The sequence below is a fragment of the Corvus cornix genome, chromosome 5, assembly GCF_000738735.6.
Source record: "Corvus cornix cornix isolate S_Up_H32 chromosome 5, ASM73873v5, whole genome shotgun sequence".
Classification (NCBI taxonomy): Eukaryota; Metazoa; Chordata; class Aves; order Passeriformes; family Corvidae; genus Corvus; species Corvus cornix.
In genome coordinates this window covers 6,986,990-7,006,228 of record NC_046335.1, presented here as the reverse complement: position 1 = coordinate 7,006,228, position 19,239 = coordinate 6,986,990, and the positions used below count along the sequence as shown (strand labels likewise).

The window sequence follows — 19,239 nt, the reverse complement described above, 5'->3', positions numbered from 1 at the left end:
GGTGCCTTAAGCTCTGCAGTGGGAGCTTATAAAGATGGAGCCAGAGCTCCATCACCAGAGATGCACAGCAAAAAGACAAAAGGCAAGAGTCACATTTCATCAAAGTAAGTTCTGACTCGACGCAAGGAAAAATTCTTCAGTGAAGGTAGCCAATCATTAGAGAACAGGTTGTCCAGGGAAACTCTGTCATATCCTTCCTTGGTAATAACTGGAGCTCAGCTGCCCTAGGCCCTCAGCAGCTCAATGCAACTTCAAAGTCACCATTTTGTGAGCCTCCAGAAGTCTCTTCCAATCTCAGTTATTATTCTAGGATTCCACTATTCTCTCTTCCCTTGCTGTTTTAGTTTTGTTAAATAGTGTTCTCTGTTCCTACCCTTTGGATACTTCTGCTCTTCACGTGCATAATATATTGTCCTGGTCTAACTCACAATGTATAGTTCTGGGGGGAAGCAGAGCTCTCCATAACCACTTGTAATAAACCAGCTATGAGATGAGTGATGACAACAAACGTTAAAGAATTAAGCAAATACATTAAATGTAAACAGTAAAAAATGCATTACAGAACATCTTCAGAAACGTTTTCCCATTTAGCATTAAAATACTGTTAGCTATGTTTTGGTATTTAAGAGGACTGAGGGAAAACACACATTCATTTAAAGAAATAATTAAAAACACAGCACAACAGTTCAGAAATTGGATTAAGCTAGATGCAGCTGCAATCTTCAAACTTAGTTTAAACCAAATTTGAATATTTGCAACTGAAGCTTTCAAGTTATAATCATGCCATTGACCCTCCTTCCCCTCTCCCTTTTCTTTCTGGTCTATTGAAAGTATCAGAGCTCCAAGTCAAGAACAACTCCCTTGTAACAACAACTCTGACACGGATATAGTGAGAGCAGATTGCCTGCAAGGAAACAAGAATAAACTGGCTATTTAGAGAGATTATGTAATGCAGCACGGAACTGTAAAATGGGATTTAAAGAGACATCACTCTGTGTTTCAGCCCTGTAAGTAACTGCAAGAGTTGACCAATACTGTAGAAATTTGAAGAGGCTCAGACACAGAGGAAGATGTCTTGTCAGAGTCCCCCCCTGAGCCAGTATTTTATTCGTAACTCTTCTTTTTCACAAAATCAGCAGTGTTTAGCTGTTTTGCTATATCCCTTAAAACAAAGTTGAAACACCACATCATGTCACAGGTGTGCAGATTTTTACTACAAAAATGAGGTCTGTATGCACAGATACAAAGCATTTTGTGGGCCTCAGCTTGTCGAACATGTGGAGTTTCATACACTCAATCAGCACAGTACTGAACTCTGAAAATCAAAGTGATTATGAACAAATACAACAGTATTAAGTCTTCCCTGCATAAATATTTTAGCAAGTGTAAACAAGACTCCAGTTTCTGTAAGCAGACAGTTCCCAAACGAACACACACAAACATCAGCTGGTTTAGCAAAGAAAGGGAGAAACTGAACAGTCATGCCCTGCTGCACTATAAATAGTGAGGAAAGGTAGAGCAAAGGCACATGTGGTAAGGGAGACTAGTTCTGTGTAATGGACATTCTTACACAAACCTGAAAACTACAAAATGCTCAGGGTTTGCCCATGGCTTTGTTTAGAGCACATATATACATTTTTATAAAAACACCAGTGCATACAATGATTTTATAGAAGAGTCCAGAATTGATGAGCAGTTGCTGGGAGATTTTACTTTTGCGTTTCTTCACTTTAGAATGGATGAAAAAAAACGTTATTACCTTAAGCATTCTAATGCAAAACTGTTCTTCATCCAATTCTAAACATCCTTTCATTAAAAGCCTCGAGAATCAGCAGCATCATACACTCAGCCAAGCCCAGCTGCTTTGCTGGTAATTAAGTAAGACAGTGAGTCCAGATCACCTCCCTTCCACCTCCCCCGAAAAGACAGACTTTACTTTTATCCAAGGAAGAATTTGGCCCAAACTACATGGGGAAGGAGAGGAGCAATGGAGGGATAGCAGGGGGAGGTGGTTGTTTTTTAAAACCCAGCAAGTCCCTGCTCCATGGCTGGACTTTTCCCCGCACCATGTCAGGCGCGCAGGTTGCTGGCAAGCAGAGCAGGCGCAGAGCAAGACCTGCCAGCACTGTCGGACCACACACAGGCTCTCAGCTGCTCTCCAGTTACACTGGGGACTTCCATCCACACATCCCTGCTTCCCACAGCCTGGCTCTTCACTTCAGCAAGAGCCTGCATGGAGCACCGATGGTACAGGAGAGAATCGTGCGCTCACAGTACTGAGGGCAGGAGCAGCCTTGACAGAAGAGCCACCAGTGGCAGGACCAGGCCTCCCAGAGCTGCTCACAGGCTGTGCTGGGCCAGCATCCCCACAGGAGCAAATTTCAGCACTTCATTTGCAGCACAGTTAATTTTGGAAATGCCAACATAGTGGCACCAGCAAATAAATAAATAAATAAATAGCTCAGCATGTTTTATAACTGCTCATTTTTAATTCAGCCAACTACCAGTGCACTTCAGTTTCACTCAAGGAACAACTCCATACCTCTTGTTTAAAATACATACAGTAAGTTCATTTACCTTGCTACACTTTTAAGTCTAACCATGATGGATATTGACATAATTTCACCCCCCAAAAAAAAGCCATGATCATGGGCCCACAGTGACAGGGTGAGATTTTGTAAGCTCATTGCCATAGCTCAATTTGCAATTAAAAACTATGTAAAGCCAGAAGTGTGATTAAAAGCAGCAGACAACCGGCTCATTATACAGCAGCAGAAAAGAAAAGCCTTTCAAACACCAATTGCTCTACCTGAAATATCAGCTGCTGTTGTCATGCCTGGGACTGAGCAAGAACATCACTTAGCTCACTGAAAAGAACTTTCCCAGAGACAGATTGGCAGCATGACAAATGTAGGTTGGCTACAGAAATCAAAGACCAAATACTTGCTCCTTATAGAAAGGATAGGCACAAGGAAAAAAAATAGAAGAAAACCTGCAAAGAGCTTCAGAGAGGTGTAAGTAAAAGGAAAAATTATCTTCCTGTTTCAAGACTGTTCAGGAGATAAGCTCATTTAAAGCAACTAAAATTTCTTGTATATGATGCAGATATACTTTAGCCAAGTCACAATCATTGTTTTTGATCAGGGAGGCCCCACACACAAAAGCTGTGGGGAAGGAAGATACTCAGACATATTCCCCAACAAACACTCATCCAAGAAAAAAGCTGTGTTTAGATTCTAGAAAAACGCCTACACTGTCTTTACTTGTGATTACCTTTTGGCGTAACCAAAAGGGCTTTTGAAGGATTCAAACACTCCACGAAGCAACAAGACAGATTTCCTTCCATCAGCATTTTACTTTTCTACAATTAAAGACAACTGTGAAGTTCTTACACACAAAAAGCCGATTTATTTTTAAAATGCCTGTTCAAGATTACAGTTTTGATTAAAGTGCCTTAATCCAAAACCAGACTTCACTAAGTTTAGTGGCTTTGTCCCACTGCTTATATAGGTTACATTTTAGACAGCAAATTTAAAACTCCTAAGATAGTAACTTCAGACCTGACACTGACACTAGCTCACCTAAAGTGAAAGCTTTACTTTGCCAAACAAAAAAGGGTTCAATACTCTGAAGTACAAACAGCTGAATAAAACATTCTGTATATAAAACAATCTGTATAGACATCAGTTGAATAATGCTGAGTAAAGTAATCTGATTATACTTCAATGACAGATCAATCTTAACCTGTCTATACCTATGAAGATACAACATCAGATCAATCTTACTCTTCATGTACCTATGGGGGCATAATATAGGCAAGATTTTTCTGTGTTGAGTTGCAAACGTAGGATTAATTTAGGAAAATACCTTTCTCTAAAATACCTCCCCCCCCCCCAAATGAGCACCTTATCAGTAAAACCCATTTACATCCCTGGTTAATTACATGTCAGCTTCTGAGACTTTGCTATGACAGCCCATCAGCTGTCATCTCTAAGAGTCATGAGACAGGAGTATTAATTAGCCGAAAAATGACAACTCCTGTCCCTTGATACGAGTAACAGCAAACTGGAAGACCATTCTGCTCCTGGAATAAAAGCTGGTTTTATTCACTCTCTTTAAAGAGAGTAGAATATGGAGATCTCAATTAAAATGTAAAGCATGTAATGAGAATATTTATTTTAATGTCATCTGTGTGCTAAAACCTTTTTTCCATTTTTCCTCTCTCTATTCACTGATCACATATTAAGCACACGATTACTTATATGCATTATCTCACACTTGTATTGCTTAAGACCAAAAATATTTGAATAATTATACTTAAAAATAAACATGAATATAGCATTTCAAGAACCCTGAAAACTGACTTAAATAAAAAGCCACAATAGGTTTAACAGATAATAAAAAGCTGCAATTGGCATGTCAACCTTGAAAAAGCCCTTTTAAACCACAGTAGTATTGTCAGGTGCCATCACCCTTTGTCAGTCAGCTACATGAACTCACAAATCAGGTGTAGCACCCAAATGAGAGCACAATGAAAAATCAGCACTAGGCAGACTTGTCCACTGAATAATAAGGGGCCTGCCAAGGTTTTGAGGTCACATTCAAAACTAAAAATTAACTGTAATGATACAATATATTGTATGTATACTAATAAAAAAAATTTGCTAGTACCATTCTGCAGAGTCTGTGCTCGTGACTCCTTTCCCAGATTGGCGTGGAATCCTCCTCCTAAAGTCGGTGTTTTCCCTGCACCTGTCAGGGGAAAAAAAACAAACATGAGATATGTCAAAGGGAATAACTTAATTAAAATATTAAAATAAAACTTATTGTGCCAATATATTCAGTATCTGTATAATCTACAACATGCCAAATTACATTAAGAAGGTCTTAAAGTACTTAAAACATCAAGTACCAATACTGTGCAAATTATTTCTTGCTTGGGATACCATAAGAATTACATGGCTCCATAAGCCCTCCCAATCTCAGGTCCAAAGAAAGTACAAAAATCTCTCAATGCGTATTTTAAACAGAACATGAAAATCAATACTGTAAAATATTTCTCAAAATAAATGACAAAACAATCGCTTAGTTAGTATTTTTTGTCTGAAGAATATTCAAAAAAGAATTTGCAGAATTTTAATACATAATTGCTGGCATTACAGAACATAAAACATGTTTAGCATTCAATAATGAATGTGTTGGCTACTACAGACATAGCACTTATTTTAAAGCAACTTCAGTTTGTCATTAGGTAAACACAGCAACACTTAGGCTACAAAAACTGCAAGTCTGGAACTGCTGCTTTTGCACCCTGAAAGGCTGGAGACTAAAAGAAGTCTGAGTTGTAAATCAGAATAAACTGGAGGCTGGTTTGGGCATCCATGCCAATGCTGAGCAGCATGAATGCAGAGATTGCTGGGAGTCAGTGGAACTACTCATGCAAACCAATCTTGCAGAACAGGGAATTAAACTACCAAGGACAAAAATAGTCTCCCACTAAAGCAGGAAGGTTTTTTTAAAAAACAATCAGGGTACCTCAAGCAGGATATCTGAATCTATCAGGTTAACAGCAAGTGAGATCCAAAAGCTAAATTGCACAGGATTGAAAACAAGCAATTTGTTAGTAATTGGACTTCTACTTAATTCAAGTAGTCTGGTCTTCAGGATAGAGGAAAAAAGCCATCTTGTTGTCTAAGATGCCTACAGCTTTTCCTCAAGTTCATGTGGCTGTTTTCTCCTCTTACACTAGCTCGTCAGAACAAACTAGAAAGGCTTTGGGATAGACACAGAGAAGAAAATGAAGTGGCTCTTTAAAGCAGTTCAGGGCATTTCTTCTACACACCTGAATAAGATACTTCCATGGCAGGTACAACTGACCAGAAACTGTGACCTGAACTGTTCACTCTTACCAGATTTTTTTAGCTCTAATCTCCTCTCAGTTGCACTTAATGTACATCTATACCAAGAAAACAACCAAAACCAACTAAAACCAAAACCCAGAAAAGCTAATAAGCTAATATTCCTGCAGAATTATTATCAGCCTTCAAAGCTTATTTTTCCATATAACCTTTAAATTAGGTTTCCAGTGCTATCCACAACAGAAACCAACTTCACTTCATTAACAGATCCTTTCAACAAACAGCAATAAGCTCTCACATAAATGCCCCACAGATTAAGTACTTCATCCTAATAAGAAGTGAAAAATATTCTCAGTGATCTCCTCACTGGGTACAGAGGTAACTCTCCCAACTCTGCATTTGACTATTAGAGACAGCACCATCTCCTTGCCATTCTTACAGATACAGCCTTGTATTTCCGCAAACACTTGAAAAGAAACCAATGCAGCAAACCAGAGAGAGGTTACCAGGCTACCACAGCAGGCATAACATTTTTGGTGTACGTTCAGTAAGAACGGTTTACCTGGCAAAAAAAGTATCAACAATGGCAATAGTTTGAGGTTCCTTTTCTTCAGCAGCAAATCTAAACAGAAATTCTGCCTCCCATTGTCCTTTTTTTGTTGTTGTTTTAAGGTTTGCTTTACTACAGGCTTCCTCACTAGTCTGACTTGCAGCAGGAGAGTACACACTCGAGCATCAGTACATGGGAGGAGGATGCCAACCACAAGGCAGGAGCAGGAGCAAACAACAGGGCAAGCTGGAGACAGGAGGCTCACCCAGAACTTGTGTCAAAGGCACCACTGCCCCTCCTGTAAGCAGACTCCACTTCCCAGTCCCCTCTATCCTCAAATATACCAAAATACTGAACTACTTTGGACTATCATTGGCAAAACAGCTCTTTTAAATGTTTCCCTGCTACTACTAAGCTTGCACAAAACAATCCTACCATGGTGATAAACAATACTAATAACTAAATAATTTAACTTACTCAGGAGTTAAAATCCAGAATAATATAAACAAAATTAAACTAAGTTGGTATTTCAGTGATTTTGTGCTGTAGGACTCTTTTTCATTAGACATTAAGCTATAACATCATACATAAAAGTAATTTCCTTCCAAGCTATAGAGACTGCAGCAGATACCAGCAGAGCTATCTGAAATACAGATTCTGCTATCAGAATTGATGTACCCATTTTTCAGCAAGTTAACTGGAAGGACTGAACGTCTCTACTTAGCATTTGGCTTTGAAAACTGACAGAAAACTAGTCTGTTGTGCACTTACACTCTCGGAACTACAAACTAATGTTGCCATTGACTGTGTAGTCTCACCATCAGCTTTAATCTTACAAGCAAAATGCAAACCAAACTCATTAACATAACTGTTCAGCTGGGTAATAAAAAGATAAACCCTTAAAAAAAGAAAACTGAAATCATCAAATTCATTTGAAGACAAAAATCTCTACAAAGCTAGTAATTTAAAAAGTACAAAGGAAAGGAACAGCAATTGCTAGGCACAACCAAATTAACACCCCAGCTTAACTGCAATTTTTACATTTCTTGACCTTTTCCATTCTTCCCTCACAACTTCAAAAGTGAATTAAGCAGGCTTTTGGTTTTTCACATTCAGCTTTCAAGATATACAAAAATACATCCGAGAAGTATTTGGTGTCTTCAAGTATTGCCTGCCAAATCTTTAACATTAGCACTACCATTTCCCTAAGGCAAATCAAATGCACTCCTTCATGAGGTGGTGCCTCCAAAGGTACATTGCTAACTCTACTCATATCTACTCATCTCATCTCCTGAGGAGGGCCAGCCATGTCCTGACGGGGCATCAGGGACAGCACTGCCAGCCGGGTGAGGGAGGGGATTGTCCCACTCTGCTCTGCACTGGGGTGGCCTCACCTCCAGTCCTGGGGGCACCAATTTTGGGCATCATAACATCAAAAAGATATAAAGCTGGTAGAGTGTCCAAAGGAGGGCCATGAAGACAGTGAAGGGTCCAGAGGTGAGGCCGTATGAGCAGCAGCTGAGGTCACTTGGTCTGTTCAGCCTGGAGGAGACTGAGGGGACACCTCATTGAGGTGACAACATCCTCAAGAGGGGAAGAGGAGGGACAGACACCAAGCTCTTCTCCCTAGTGACCCATGACAGGACCTGAGGGAACAGCATGAAGGTGTGTCAGAAGAGGTTTAGGTTGGCTTCTAGGAAAAAGTTCTTCACCCAGAGGATGGTTGGGAACTTGAACAGGCTCCCTAGGGAAGTGGTCACAGCACCAAGACTGACAGAATTCAAGAGACATTTGGACAATGCTTTCAGACGTTTGCTGTGATTCTTAGGGGGTTCTGTGCAGGGCCAGGAGTGGGACTTTCATGATCTTTGTGGGTCCCCTCCAACACAGGATATTCTATGACTCCATGATTACTTTTAGAAACTCACTCAGATTTGCAGCTTTGCATAACTGAAGGTTCCTTTTCTCTTCAAGTTTGCTTTGGACATTAATATGAAATTTTGGACAACAGAAGGTGTGGAGAGATGTGTTAGGCAGCTCAGAAATACAGCTCCTCCAATTTTTTGTTGTCGTCTCAGTGGGCTAAAATGCCTCAACACAACAGAACTGAAGATGCAGGAGATCATGCCTGGAAACTTGATGATACTTGGTCAAAGGTCACACAGGTCCAGACCCAGACCATAACCTCAAGTGATGAGCTACTTGTCAGAGCTGGATTAACAGCTGGATTTGATAATCTTAAAGGCCTTGGGTATTTTCCAACTAAACAATTATATGTCTACAGTGACTATCCCTCTATCAGCCAAAAGCAGCCACCCCCATTCTGCTTCTCACAGCACAAGCACCTCAGCAGTTTCTGTTTTGCTCCACCAACTCCCTAACAAAGGAAGTCACATCACTCTGCTTCTCTATAAAAATGCTCTCCAAGCTGTAAAAGGCGCAAGCAAAGCTTGAAGTGTGTGGCAACCTTGAACAGCAACAAAAAACAACAGGTAACAGGAACAGCACTTATCAAATCACTCCATGCAGTAGAGGCAAAGAGCAGCCACTTGGGTATCTGCAGCTTAAAGGGCACTTTTCTGTCAGGTAGTGACATGATGAGTTTCAGATTCAATACCTGAAGAAGAAACAGATGGAATCCCAGCATTAAAGATTTTGCTTCCTCTACATAAATGAACAAGTGAAGACAGGGAATGAAGCTGCTTGTAACCTGAACTGAAGTGTACCTGCTATCTGATAGGACCAATCCTACCAAAACCCTTCCCTGTAAAATTAAACCCAAAAGCCACCAGTCCTTTCTTCAGGACAAGGTAGGGGAAAACCTTCTATTTCAAATACATGTATTTACAGACCCAGCACAAAATCTGGGTCTGGTAAAGAACGCAGACTGCATCACACCAATGGCTTCATAATCAGGGAAGGCAAGATAATCTAATATAAAAAAACTAATGAGCTTCCTACTGAAGTCAGACCATAAAAGTAAAAAAGAGGGTAAGTAAACCTCCCACTACAATTCATACCTACAAAAGCAAAATTATATGAATCAAGTTCTTTAGTTTGTAACTGAAACAATTCTTTTCTCACTCATTTTTATAGGGAAATTAACAAGTCTGCAGAGGCACCAGAGCCTGCTGAAAGAGTACTGCCACATAAACTTACATGGACAAGCTTTAAATCTATTCCATCATAGCTTATTTTCAAGGGCTTATTTTCATAACTACCAACTGTAGAGATAAATATACTGTTGCATCCACCACAACCCAGCTTAAGACTTCCCAAATCTATGAAACCAGTCTGCATCCAAGTTATGTACACTATTCTGCACTGCCACAGCTGACTGCAGCACCCTCTGTTGTCGCCATCCCAAGGTCAGTATGGAAAAGACTCAATGCCAGAAAAAACTTGCTATTAACTCTGGTGCACGATTGCCACCTGGAGGATTTGGGGAGAGAAGAAAAATTGATTTGCTTCATCTCACTAAAACACAGAGCAGATAATTATTTTAGATGGAAGTTCCCCCTCTTACTTCCGAACACAACACGATCATGAATTAATTTTGTAATGAGAAAATGTGGCACAGAGTAAAACAGGTAAATACTCTTCATGATTTCCATCAAAAGGTCTGCAAATCCAGCATACTTCTTTTCTCTGTATTGCAAATGACATCATGACCACTCTGCATAACTTAACATTAACCATGAATTAGTGTCATCTCTAAAAAGCAGGGCCACAAATATGAGGAAATGTGTTAGTATTAATATTATTTTAACTTTTCAGTACCCAGTGTTTTCATTTCAAGCTTAGCATGTTTATTACTGGCAGAGCGCACTTCAGGACTGTTTGAGGCTGCACTGTAAGAAACATTTAATGTCAATACTTGGTCTATCAATTTCTTACATGGAAACCAATTAACAAATACCAATTAAAAACAAAACCCTTACTCCTTCCACTTTTTAATATTAAAAAATACACAAGAATGGTTTATTGTACATAGGAACCAAGTGGACAAAAGCACAGAATCCGATACAGAGTTCATCCCCTCTCCCAACAGCCTCACTAGCACTCACTGTGACAGGAGTTGTCCATCTTAAAAAGCTCTAGAGGGCAAAAAGGTACAGACAATGAATGACTAGTAAGCTTAGCTTAAATTCCATGGAAGATTTTTCCTCCAGGTATTCAGTCCCCCTCTCTTCTTTCCAGTTTGCTGACCATAACTTTCCATTTCCACAATCCCCAAAAGACAAATATTTAGATCAAGGCAAACTCTTGTCAAGTTCTGCATGTGAGGTCAATGTAGTTCACATACGTCGATGCAAAAACATAGAGATTTTAAGGATAAAATAGTATAGAAAATATTTCAGTAAGCTTCCACAGGTATACCTGAAACACTGAGCGTACCACAGCTTTACTAAAGAGAGATACATTAAATCTGTCACGGGACACTGCAGAGCGAGAGTACACATTCAGCATTTGTGGCAGTGCTAATGGGTCTCTGTAGTAAGTTCATTACAATTTACTTGCAAAAAAACCCTGTAATAGTAGAAATAAACTCTGCCTTGATGTTCTAAAATTCGAAGCAGGCTACTTAAAAATGTTGTGGAACCTCCTACACCAAAAATTTTAACAAACACTTGTTGGTGTGTTAAGGACTACTAGTTCACAACTTTCTCCTTATGAGCAAAACCAAGAAGATAACCTCCCACCAGCTTCAAATTAGTGCACTGCAAACTCATGTACATTTGGAGATGCAGAGTCTTAATGCATGTTTGCTGTACCAGAGCCAGGAGCTCTGCGTGATCCTGGCTCAGTGCTGAACTTGAACTGATGCTGTCAGTGCCCACTGCAGAATCCTGTTTCTGTGACTGTGTCTGTGTATTTGTCACTGCCCTAAAACCTCCAGGCTTAAGTAAAAGTAAGTTAAAAGATTTACTAATAATTCTCATTTAAAGTTTTACTAGAGATGTGACTCTGAACTCTGTAGCAAGGCAGGGACAGGCAGAGCTGAGGGCACCGAGCACCTCCATGGGTCTAGGAATGGGCTGAGGCCAGGCAGGATGTCAGACTGCACATGGGGGTCAGGGTCAGGCCCAGCATGAGGAACAAGGTCAGACAGCCCCAGAATGTCCAAACAGGGCCACAGGGATGGGTTCAGGCCAGACAGGACATGAGCCTGGATCTACAGGACCTACAGGTGAGCAGGGCAAGGCTGTGGGGAGCTGGAGACCGGCCCTGCTGTGCAATCCCTGGGGCAGGAGCTAACATCCTTGAGGTCTGGGATGGAGTCCTGCGCCATGGGCAGCCTTGGGGGAACCCCAGAGAGAAGCTGGTCAGGGACAGCAAGAACCAGCAGTACCTGGTTTGTGACCAAGAAGCTTATCAGATCTGTTTTTCTCAGCTTAGTACCAAGCATTTAAAGGGAATTTCTGGAATAAAAGAAGCTGAGCTTCCCCAGACAGCATGCTTGAGGATCACAAGCTCAGTACACCCTGCAGCATTGTTTCTTTGTGCTGTATTTCTGTTACATCTTCCAGCTTGCTGCTGTGCTGCCTGCACATCAACCTTCTCAGGTGGGACTGTTTTCTTCTCCTTCAACTAGTGTCAGAAGTCCCAGATTTCACCTTTCTCAGCTTCTTTCAACAAAAGCCTGAAGAGAGATCTGGACTGCCAGGTTTGCTCCATCTCAGCTTTCTCACTCTCTTCAGCTTCAGTTTTTCTCCTGTCAGCTTCAAAGAAAATACTCATGAAAATGGTTCCTCCCAACAACTACCACAAGACAGGGGACTCCCACCCAGACACAGTGAAAGAGCAGAGAACTCCACACCTTCAGACATGGCACACAACTCTTAACTTGCCTTTCTGCAAAAGCAACAGCCATCAAACCAGTGCAAACTGGCAAAGGGCTCAGTGTAAGTCCATCTTCCAGGATGCAATTATAGCATAATGGAGAGGGAGAAATGTAGCTCACTCTTAGACCCTGTATTGCTGTACCTCCTGCTGGGATGTGTTCAAATGTAGCGACTGATAGGCATCTGTTAAGAACTTGGGTATGATGAAAAATAAAAAGCAAGGCACATTCATTCCAATTAGCAGAATTCAAAAGCTCTCCAAATTTGTTAAAAAGTCACAGAGAACAATCTCTTGGGCTAGTCTGAGAAGGCCTGAACTGGCTACCAATTATAAAGTGAATAGTTATTGTTCAAAACTAGACTCAGCTAGAAAAAGTACGTGCCTCAAACACTTTCTGTGCAATTAACAGAGTTCCTTGGAGCTCAAATAGGCATGACAACCCTTCTCCACTAACACCTGACTTATCCAGGGTCAAATCAGTCAGGTTCAGAAACCCAATTTCAAGGCAGGGCCTTCACAAGCTTCAAGATAGTAACACAGCTAGGGTGAAGGGCTGAGGCTGGATTCTTTCCTGATTGTGACCACTCACAACAGAATTAAGAATTACAACTAAGTAGACCAGTATGGGGCCTATCAAAGGTTTCAGAGGACTTTCCTCTCAAAAGATGAACAAAACAATACACAGCAGCCCCTTCTAGAGCCTGAAGGGGTTATTTCCTTGCTAGTGAAAGAACTTACCAGCTCACGACCCAGGAAGTGACAGGTAGCTTGCAAGAAGACCTGACTTGCTACTCCTTCAAACAGACAGCATTGAAAAGAATGGTGGGATTAGCTCTGTAAAGCTCAAAAAACACGATCTTCCTGTGAAGACTCGAAAGAACAGCTGTGCCAAATCGGACTGAAAGACTGTCTAGTCCAGTGTCCTACCTCTGAATGAGAAAGTTCATTAATATACATTACCCTACAAGGGTAACACAAAACACAGGAGGAAAGCTTGTTGTGATAGGTCTCTCACATAATCTCCCAGTGTCTAGAGATCTGTGGCTCAAGGATTTCCTGAACCAGAAACAATGTATTTTTTTAATAGCCACAACATATTTTTACTGTCTGCCCAATCATTTAAAACTCATGTAAACTTTTAACATCCACAACTTCAGATTCACATGGGGTTTTTTTCTGTAAAAACCAAAACCAACCAAACAAAGCCTCCTAATGCTTCTGAACCTTCTATCCACTACCTTTGCAATCAGCTAGCTGCTAGATTTCTTAGTACTCCCTAGATTTTGCATTATGTGACCCTGAGCAGCCACTCATCCTTGCTGTGTTATTCTACTGCATTTACAGATCTCTACTATGGCCCCATTCAATCATCTCTTTTCCAGTCTGAAGAGGCTGAGTCTATTCAGCCATTCTAACTGAGAAGCTCTTCAGGAAGCTCTCCTCTTAATCACTCTATCATCCTCTCTGTATCTTTTCTAGTTCTATTAGAGGCTTTCCTGAGGAGGGGGAAGAAAAGAGAAACCCACCAGAACTGCACACAGCACTTCAGTTGGAGGTAACACTGTGGATACACTACAGTGTACAGACATGCTGTACATGCTCTTTTAACTGCTAACATTCCCCTCCCCGCTCAGGTTTTTTTGTACCATGAATGAACACTGAGATAATTGTTTTTATAGAGCTATCCATTAAGACCTAGGGATCTCTTTCCAACGTTATGCTAGCCAGTTTGGATGTAGAAGAAGAAGCCACATGTGGAAGAAAGGAACAATACTAACTCTCACAGCAACTCTGGATCCCAACTGCTATCCTACTACCCATCCACTAAAAGCAACAGGTCCTTCTACAGCCTTTACTACCCCAAATAATTTAGTATTGTCCACAAACCTCATTAACTCACCAGTCACTTGTTTTCCAGATTATCAGTCCAGATTCTATGGAATTTCACTGGCGTCTCCTTGACATTATTTCTCTCTAGACTATGTTCCATATCATTTCAAGAGCTACTCTGCTCTGTAAAGACTTTTCCTTATCAATGACAGCTCAGACTGTATAAAAGCATCTGGTGAAGGATCTTGCTGACCTTCCTTTGAAAATCCAACTTTCTGCTTTGTCCACTTACCAAAAAGGCTTCTGGAGAAAGATCTTACTGACTTTTCTTTGCAAATACAACCATCTGCTTTGTCCACTTACCAACTTCCTTAGAAAGCTCCAAAGGATCTGCAAGGCAAGCCACTTTGCCAAAAACCGTTGTTACCCTATATTTACCTGTAAAAAACACCTATTTTATCCTTCACTACTTCTACCTTCTTGGCTCATCCTGTGCACGTAGATATGGCACTCAGGAACATGGTTCAGTGATGGACTTGGCAGTTCTGGGTTAACAGTTGAACTCAATGATCTCAAAGCTCTCTTCCAACTTAAATGATTCTATGATTCTACCCTTTTGTCCCACAGCATTAACTAGCCTGCAATTTCCCAAGACTTCATGCAGAGCAAAGCAAAACCCCTCACTCACAGCCAAGCACAAGCCCACACTTTCACAGCACACCTAAAGCTCAGTTGCTAAAACATCAAAACAATGGAAAGGAACAGACTCACTGCACTCCACCTGCACTGGAAAACACTGGCTACACCAAACTTCTCTGTGAAAGGCATCAGAGTTGAGGCTTCCTACACCAGGCACATAATTAGCTCAATGTAAATACTGCCAGAGAAAACTTAACTGTGATCTCACACCTTCCTCCAGCCCTGAGAGAATAAAAGAAGGAATTTCCCATGTCTTACAGGGATTCTACATGACTTATTAGCAAGGACTTGGCCACTTTGTGTTAATACAGAGAAGTGCAGGATTCACTCCTTCAGTTAACAGATGCAGGATTCTGAAATCTTAACAGATAGCTTGGCAAAATAAAAGGTTTTGCTATACTTAAAAAAGAGAAATCGGCGTCTCAGTGCTTTCCACTCCCTTTTGCTTTTTTATGATGAAGGTGAAAATAAATTATTAATAAATGCATCTGTAACTATTCAACATGTATTAGCACACAAATAGAAGCTGTTGTGGATCTTGAAAGGATTTGAGGAATATTGTTGCACAACCAGCAGCTCTGAACTCCACAAACACCAAACACCCCGTTCAATTCTCAGCCCTGCAATAAAGAACCTGACATCTCTCATCCTTTGCAAACCCTAGACAATGTTCTCCATGACACCCAGCCCTACTAACCATGAGCCAGGGACTCAAAAACAGCACTCCAGGCACCTCTGACACTGCAAACACTCCACACAATTAGGCTGAGATCACCAGACCACAGTCCAAGCAGCCTCAGACCAAGGCATTTCATACACAGGGGATCCCCCAGGGCCAGACCTAAAGAGCTGACCAAGATGACAGGAAAAGGTGTTAAAAACTTTTAATTTTGGTGGAAATTTGCTAATATAATCAGAAGTCACTGAAAGATGTAGCTTACCAGAAAATGTTCCTTTCAGCAAGTACATTGTTTCTGACTTAAAAGAAATATACGTTCCTTCGGAAATTCCCCAACCTTTGTAGAGATTAAATCCTTCTTACACAGTACCTGACTTTTCTCCCCATTCCAGAGGACTATAATCATTCATACACACATTAATAAACAAGCATACATGATGAAGACACTGTTCTTGAAGCACAAATACATCTTTTCAGATTAGCTTGCATCACTCAGTTTATGTCAAGGAAAAAAAGTTATTCACAACAAAAGCACCTGTTTTGGAACACAGAGAATTGTATCAGCATAAGCCACCCATATTCCAATTTCCTTAAAATATTTCTTGTGTGGAACAGGGCCTGCACTCACAGAATCACAGAATGATTTGGATTGGAAGGGACCTTAAAGATCATCTAGTTCCAAACCCCTGCCATGGTCAGGGACACCTTCCACCAGACCAGGTTGCTCCAAGCCCCAACCAACCTGGCCTTGAACACCTCCAGGGATGGGGCATCCACAGCTTCTCTGGGCAACCTGTGCCAGGGCTGCACCCTCACTCACCTTTGCAGTAACTTAACAAATCTACAAACAGCATTGTTTTGGAAGTCCTGTTCAGTCACTTCCTCAAGCAACACTTCCCCCAAGCACACACACCAGTGCATGTGGAGACTTCCTAGAAGATCACAGTATGAACACACACTGAGCCCCTGCAACCACAACTTGTGCTAGCCAGATAAAGCCACCATGAGCATGCTAGAATGTGCTGCAATCACATTTTCATTTTTACACACCCACCACCTTTAGGGTGTCTATCTGTCTTCATGGGCAATAGACTCCGTTCTTTCAGGGTAACATGTAAGAGGTAACTAACTAGCTATGCAAGATCAAAGAATTAATGGACTACCCAGGAAAAAAAGATTAGCCAACAGCAGCATCTCAGGACTTAGACAAAAAAGAAAGGCTATTCCTAAAAGAAATTTTGTAAAGTACTGTGCAATTCATCCAGAAGAGGAAAAAAGCCTCAGTGTGGTGCATTTCTCTCTTTTCCTTTAGATTTTTTTTAAGGATAAAGGCATCCCAAAATGAGCTCTAGCTTGCATGCCATCTGTCCTGCATAATTTTGGGTGGGAGGGTAAAAGCAGAACAAGCCCTAAAAAATGTAGTCTCCACATCACAACAGGAAAAAGTGAAGGATACAAGAGCTGCTTATAAGCTATAAAAAAAGTAATGTCAGCACCCTGAGTTGGAAGATAGGAATGGCATCAGACAAATCCTAGCCTACAGCAAACTCCCAAACTCCAATTTGCAGTGCTGCATTCTCCACCACAATTCCTCTTTCTTCCCCACAGCTATATAATCCATCAGAGCCACTTGTTTCACTGCTAAGCTCTTTCCCATGTTTTGCTTATGTTTCTTTCTCCTTATACACATTCCCCATACAGGTTTTCCATCTCTCCCCTTTCAAACACTACATCGTCCCCACGCCCATTTTCCTTCTCTCCCCTTCCAAACACTGCATCTTCTTGTCATGGCCTTTTTCCATGTTCTATCCTCCAGAGCATTCACACAAAAACCCCAGCCCATCTACTGACAGGATACTCTTGACCCTTCACTTACAGCCTGTTTCTCCTCCATCACTGACTCAGTGCCTCCCCATATTCCCCCTACCCGTTAAACACCCAACCCAACCTTTCCTATCCTCTACCCCAAATAATTTCATCTACCTCCCCATTCCCTGTGCACCCAGCCCTTCCACAGAGCCCCAAACCTTCTCACACACCTGCCCCAGTCCCTCACACATTCACTCCATCACACTCAGAGCCTCTCTCATCCTGCACAGCTCTATTCTCCTATTCATCCCAGCCTCCCCCACTCCATTTCTGTCTCACCCTGCACAGCACGCTCTCCTCCCCATGCATTGCCTCTCCCATTTCCACTCTCTGCAGCACTAGCTCCCACATGCCCCGTCCATATCCCTTCTTTGCACAACACGGTTTTCCAGTCTGTCCCTCACACCCCTTTGCACAGCACTCTTTTCCCTATACATTGTCCTTATCTCCCAGCACAGACTCCTTATCTCCCCTATACATTGTCCTCACTCCCCCATGCAGCATCCCCATAACCCCACCCTCTGGCACAGCATCTCCCTGTCCCTTTCCCCACACTGGCCACAGTTCCCTCACCCCCATGCCCTGTCTCTGAACTCACAGAATCACACAATCAATTAGGCTGGAAAAGACTTCTAAGATCACTGAGTCCAACTTATGACTGAACACCACCTTGTCCACCAGACCATGGCACTGAGCGCCATGTCCAGCCTTTCCTTAAACACCTCCAGGGATGGTGACTCCACCACTGCCCTGGGCAGTCCATTCCAATGTCTAATAAACCCTTCTGTGAGGAAATTCTTCCTAATGTCCAACTAAACCTCCCCCGGGGCAGGCGAAGACTATGTCCCCTCGTCCTGTCACTCGGTCCCTGGGAGCAGAGCCCGACCCCCACGTGGCTCCACCCTCCTGTCAAGGAGCTGTAGAGTGGTAAGGTCTCCCCTGAGCCTCCTCTTCTCCAGGCTAAACAACCCCAGACTTGTGCTCCAGACCCTTCCCCAGCTCCGCTGCCCTTCTCTGGATGTGGTCCAGCCTCTGGATGTCCTTCCTGAATTGAGGGGCCCAGAAATGGACACAGCATCGAGGTGTGGCCTCACCCATGCCCAGTACAGGGAAACGACCACTTCCCTGGTCCTGCTAGCCACACTATTCCTGACAGAGGCCAGGAAGCCACTGGTCTTCTTGCCCACCTGGGCACACCTAGGGCTCATGTTCCGCCGCTGCCGACCAGCACCCCCAGGTCCTTTTGCACTGGGTCGCTCATCCCTGTCCCTGATCCCACACCTCTCACATCCCCTTCATCCTGTCCCTGTCCACGCCTCTTCCAGCACCCTTTCCCTTCTGCCATGTCCCCCATCCCCGCAACACCCTCTCTTCACACACCGCCCGCTATTCTCCACACCCCGTTCCCTGTGCCCGCGGGCCCCTCTCCGCACACCGCCCCCCGCCCCGCCCCGCCCCAGCCCGGCCGCACTCACCGTCCAGCGACACGAACTGTCCCACGGCGGAGGAGCCGCCGCCGCTGTTCTCCACGAACTGCACCTCGGACACGATGATGTTGTCCTCCAGCACCGACCCGCAGCCCGTGCACACCGCGTCCCCGCGCGCCGCGTCCACCTCGATCTCCGCGCACCCGCAGGCGCCGCACACCCGCCCGCCCGGCATCCTGCCCGCTGCACCGGGACGGGCCCGGCCGCCGCCCCCGCCGCTCCCGCCGCCCGGCACAGCCCGGCCCGGGCCCGGCGCAGGCCTCGCTCGCCGGCACCGGCACGGGGAGGAGCGCGGCAGCCGCCGCCACCCCGCCCGCTCTCGCGAGGCTTCGCCCGCCGCGCCCGCCCCTCCGGAGCGCTCCTCCCTCACCGCCCGCCCGGCCCCGCGGCGCTCGGGGAGCGGCCTCTCGCCGGCTCCTG

At 43.2% G+C, this 19,239-nt stretch overlaps 1 protein-coding gene and 1 long non-coding RNA gene across 2 annotated transcripts in view; both read right to left on the bottom strand.

Annotated features, from left to right (window-relative positions):
- BRF1 (BRF1 RNA polymerase III transcription initiation factor subunit) overlaps window positions 1-19,028 on the bottom strand; it is a 172,966-nt gene extending 153,938 nt beyond the window's left edge. Inside the window, exons 1-2 of the mRNA XM_039553444.1 lie at window positions 18,808-19,028; window positions 4,672-4,752 (exon numbers count right to left, since the gene is read on the bottom strand). Of these exons, the coding sequence (XP_039409378.1) occupies window positions 4,672-4,752; window positions 18,808-18,994 (268 nt within the window). The 5' untranslated portion in view covers window positions 18,995-19,028. The remainder of the gene's footprint in view (window positions 1-4,671; window positions 4,753-18,807) is intronic.
- LOC109144098 lies at window positions 10,346-16,079 on the bottom strand. The gene is made up of 2 exons (XR_002044622.3): window positions 12,994-16,079; window positions 10,346-12,131 (listed from the first exon to the last, which is right to left on the bottom strand). It is a non-coding gene; the product is annotated as an uncharacterized LOC109144098 (long non-coding RNA).
- Window positions 19,029-19,239: the final 211 nt, after the last annotated feature.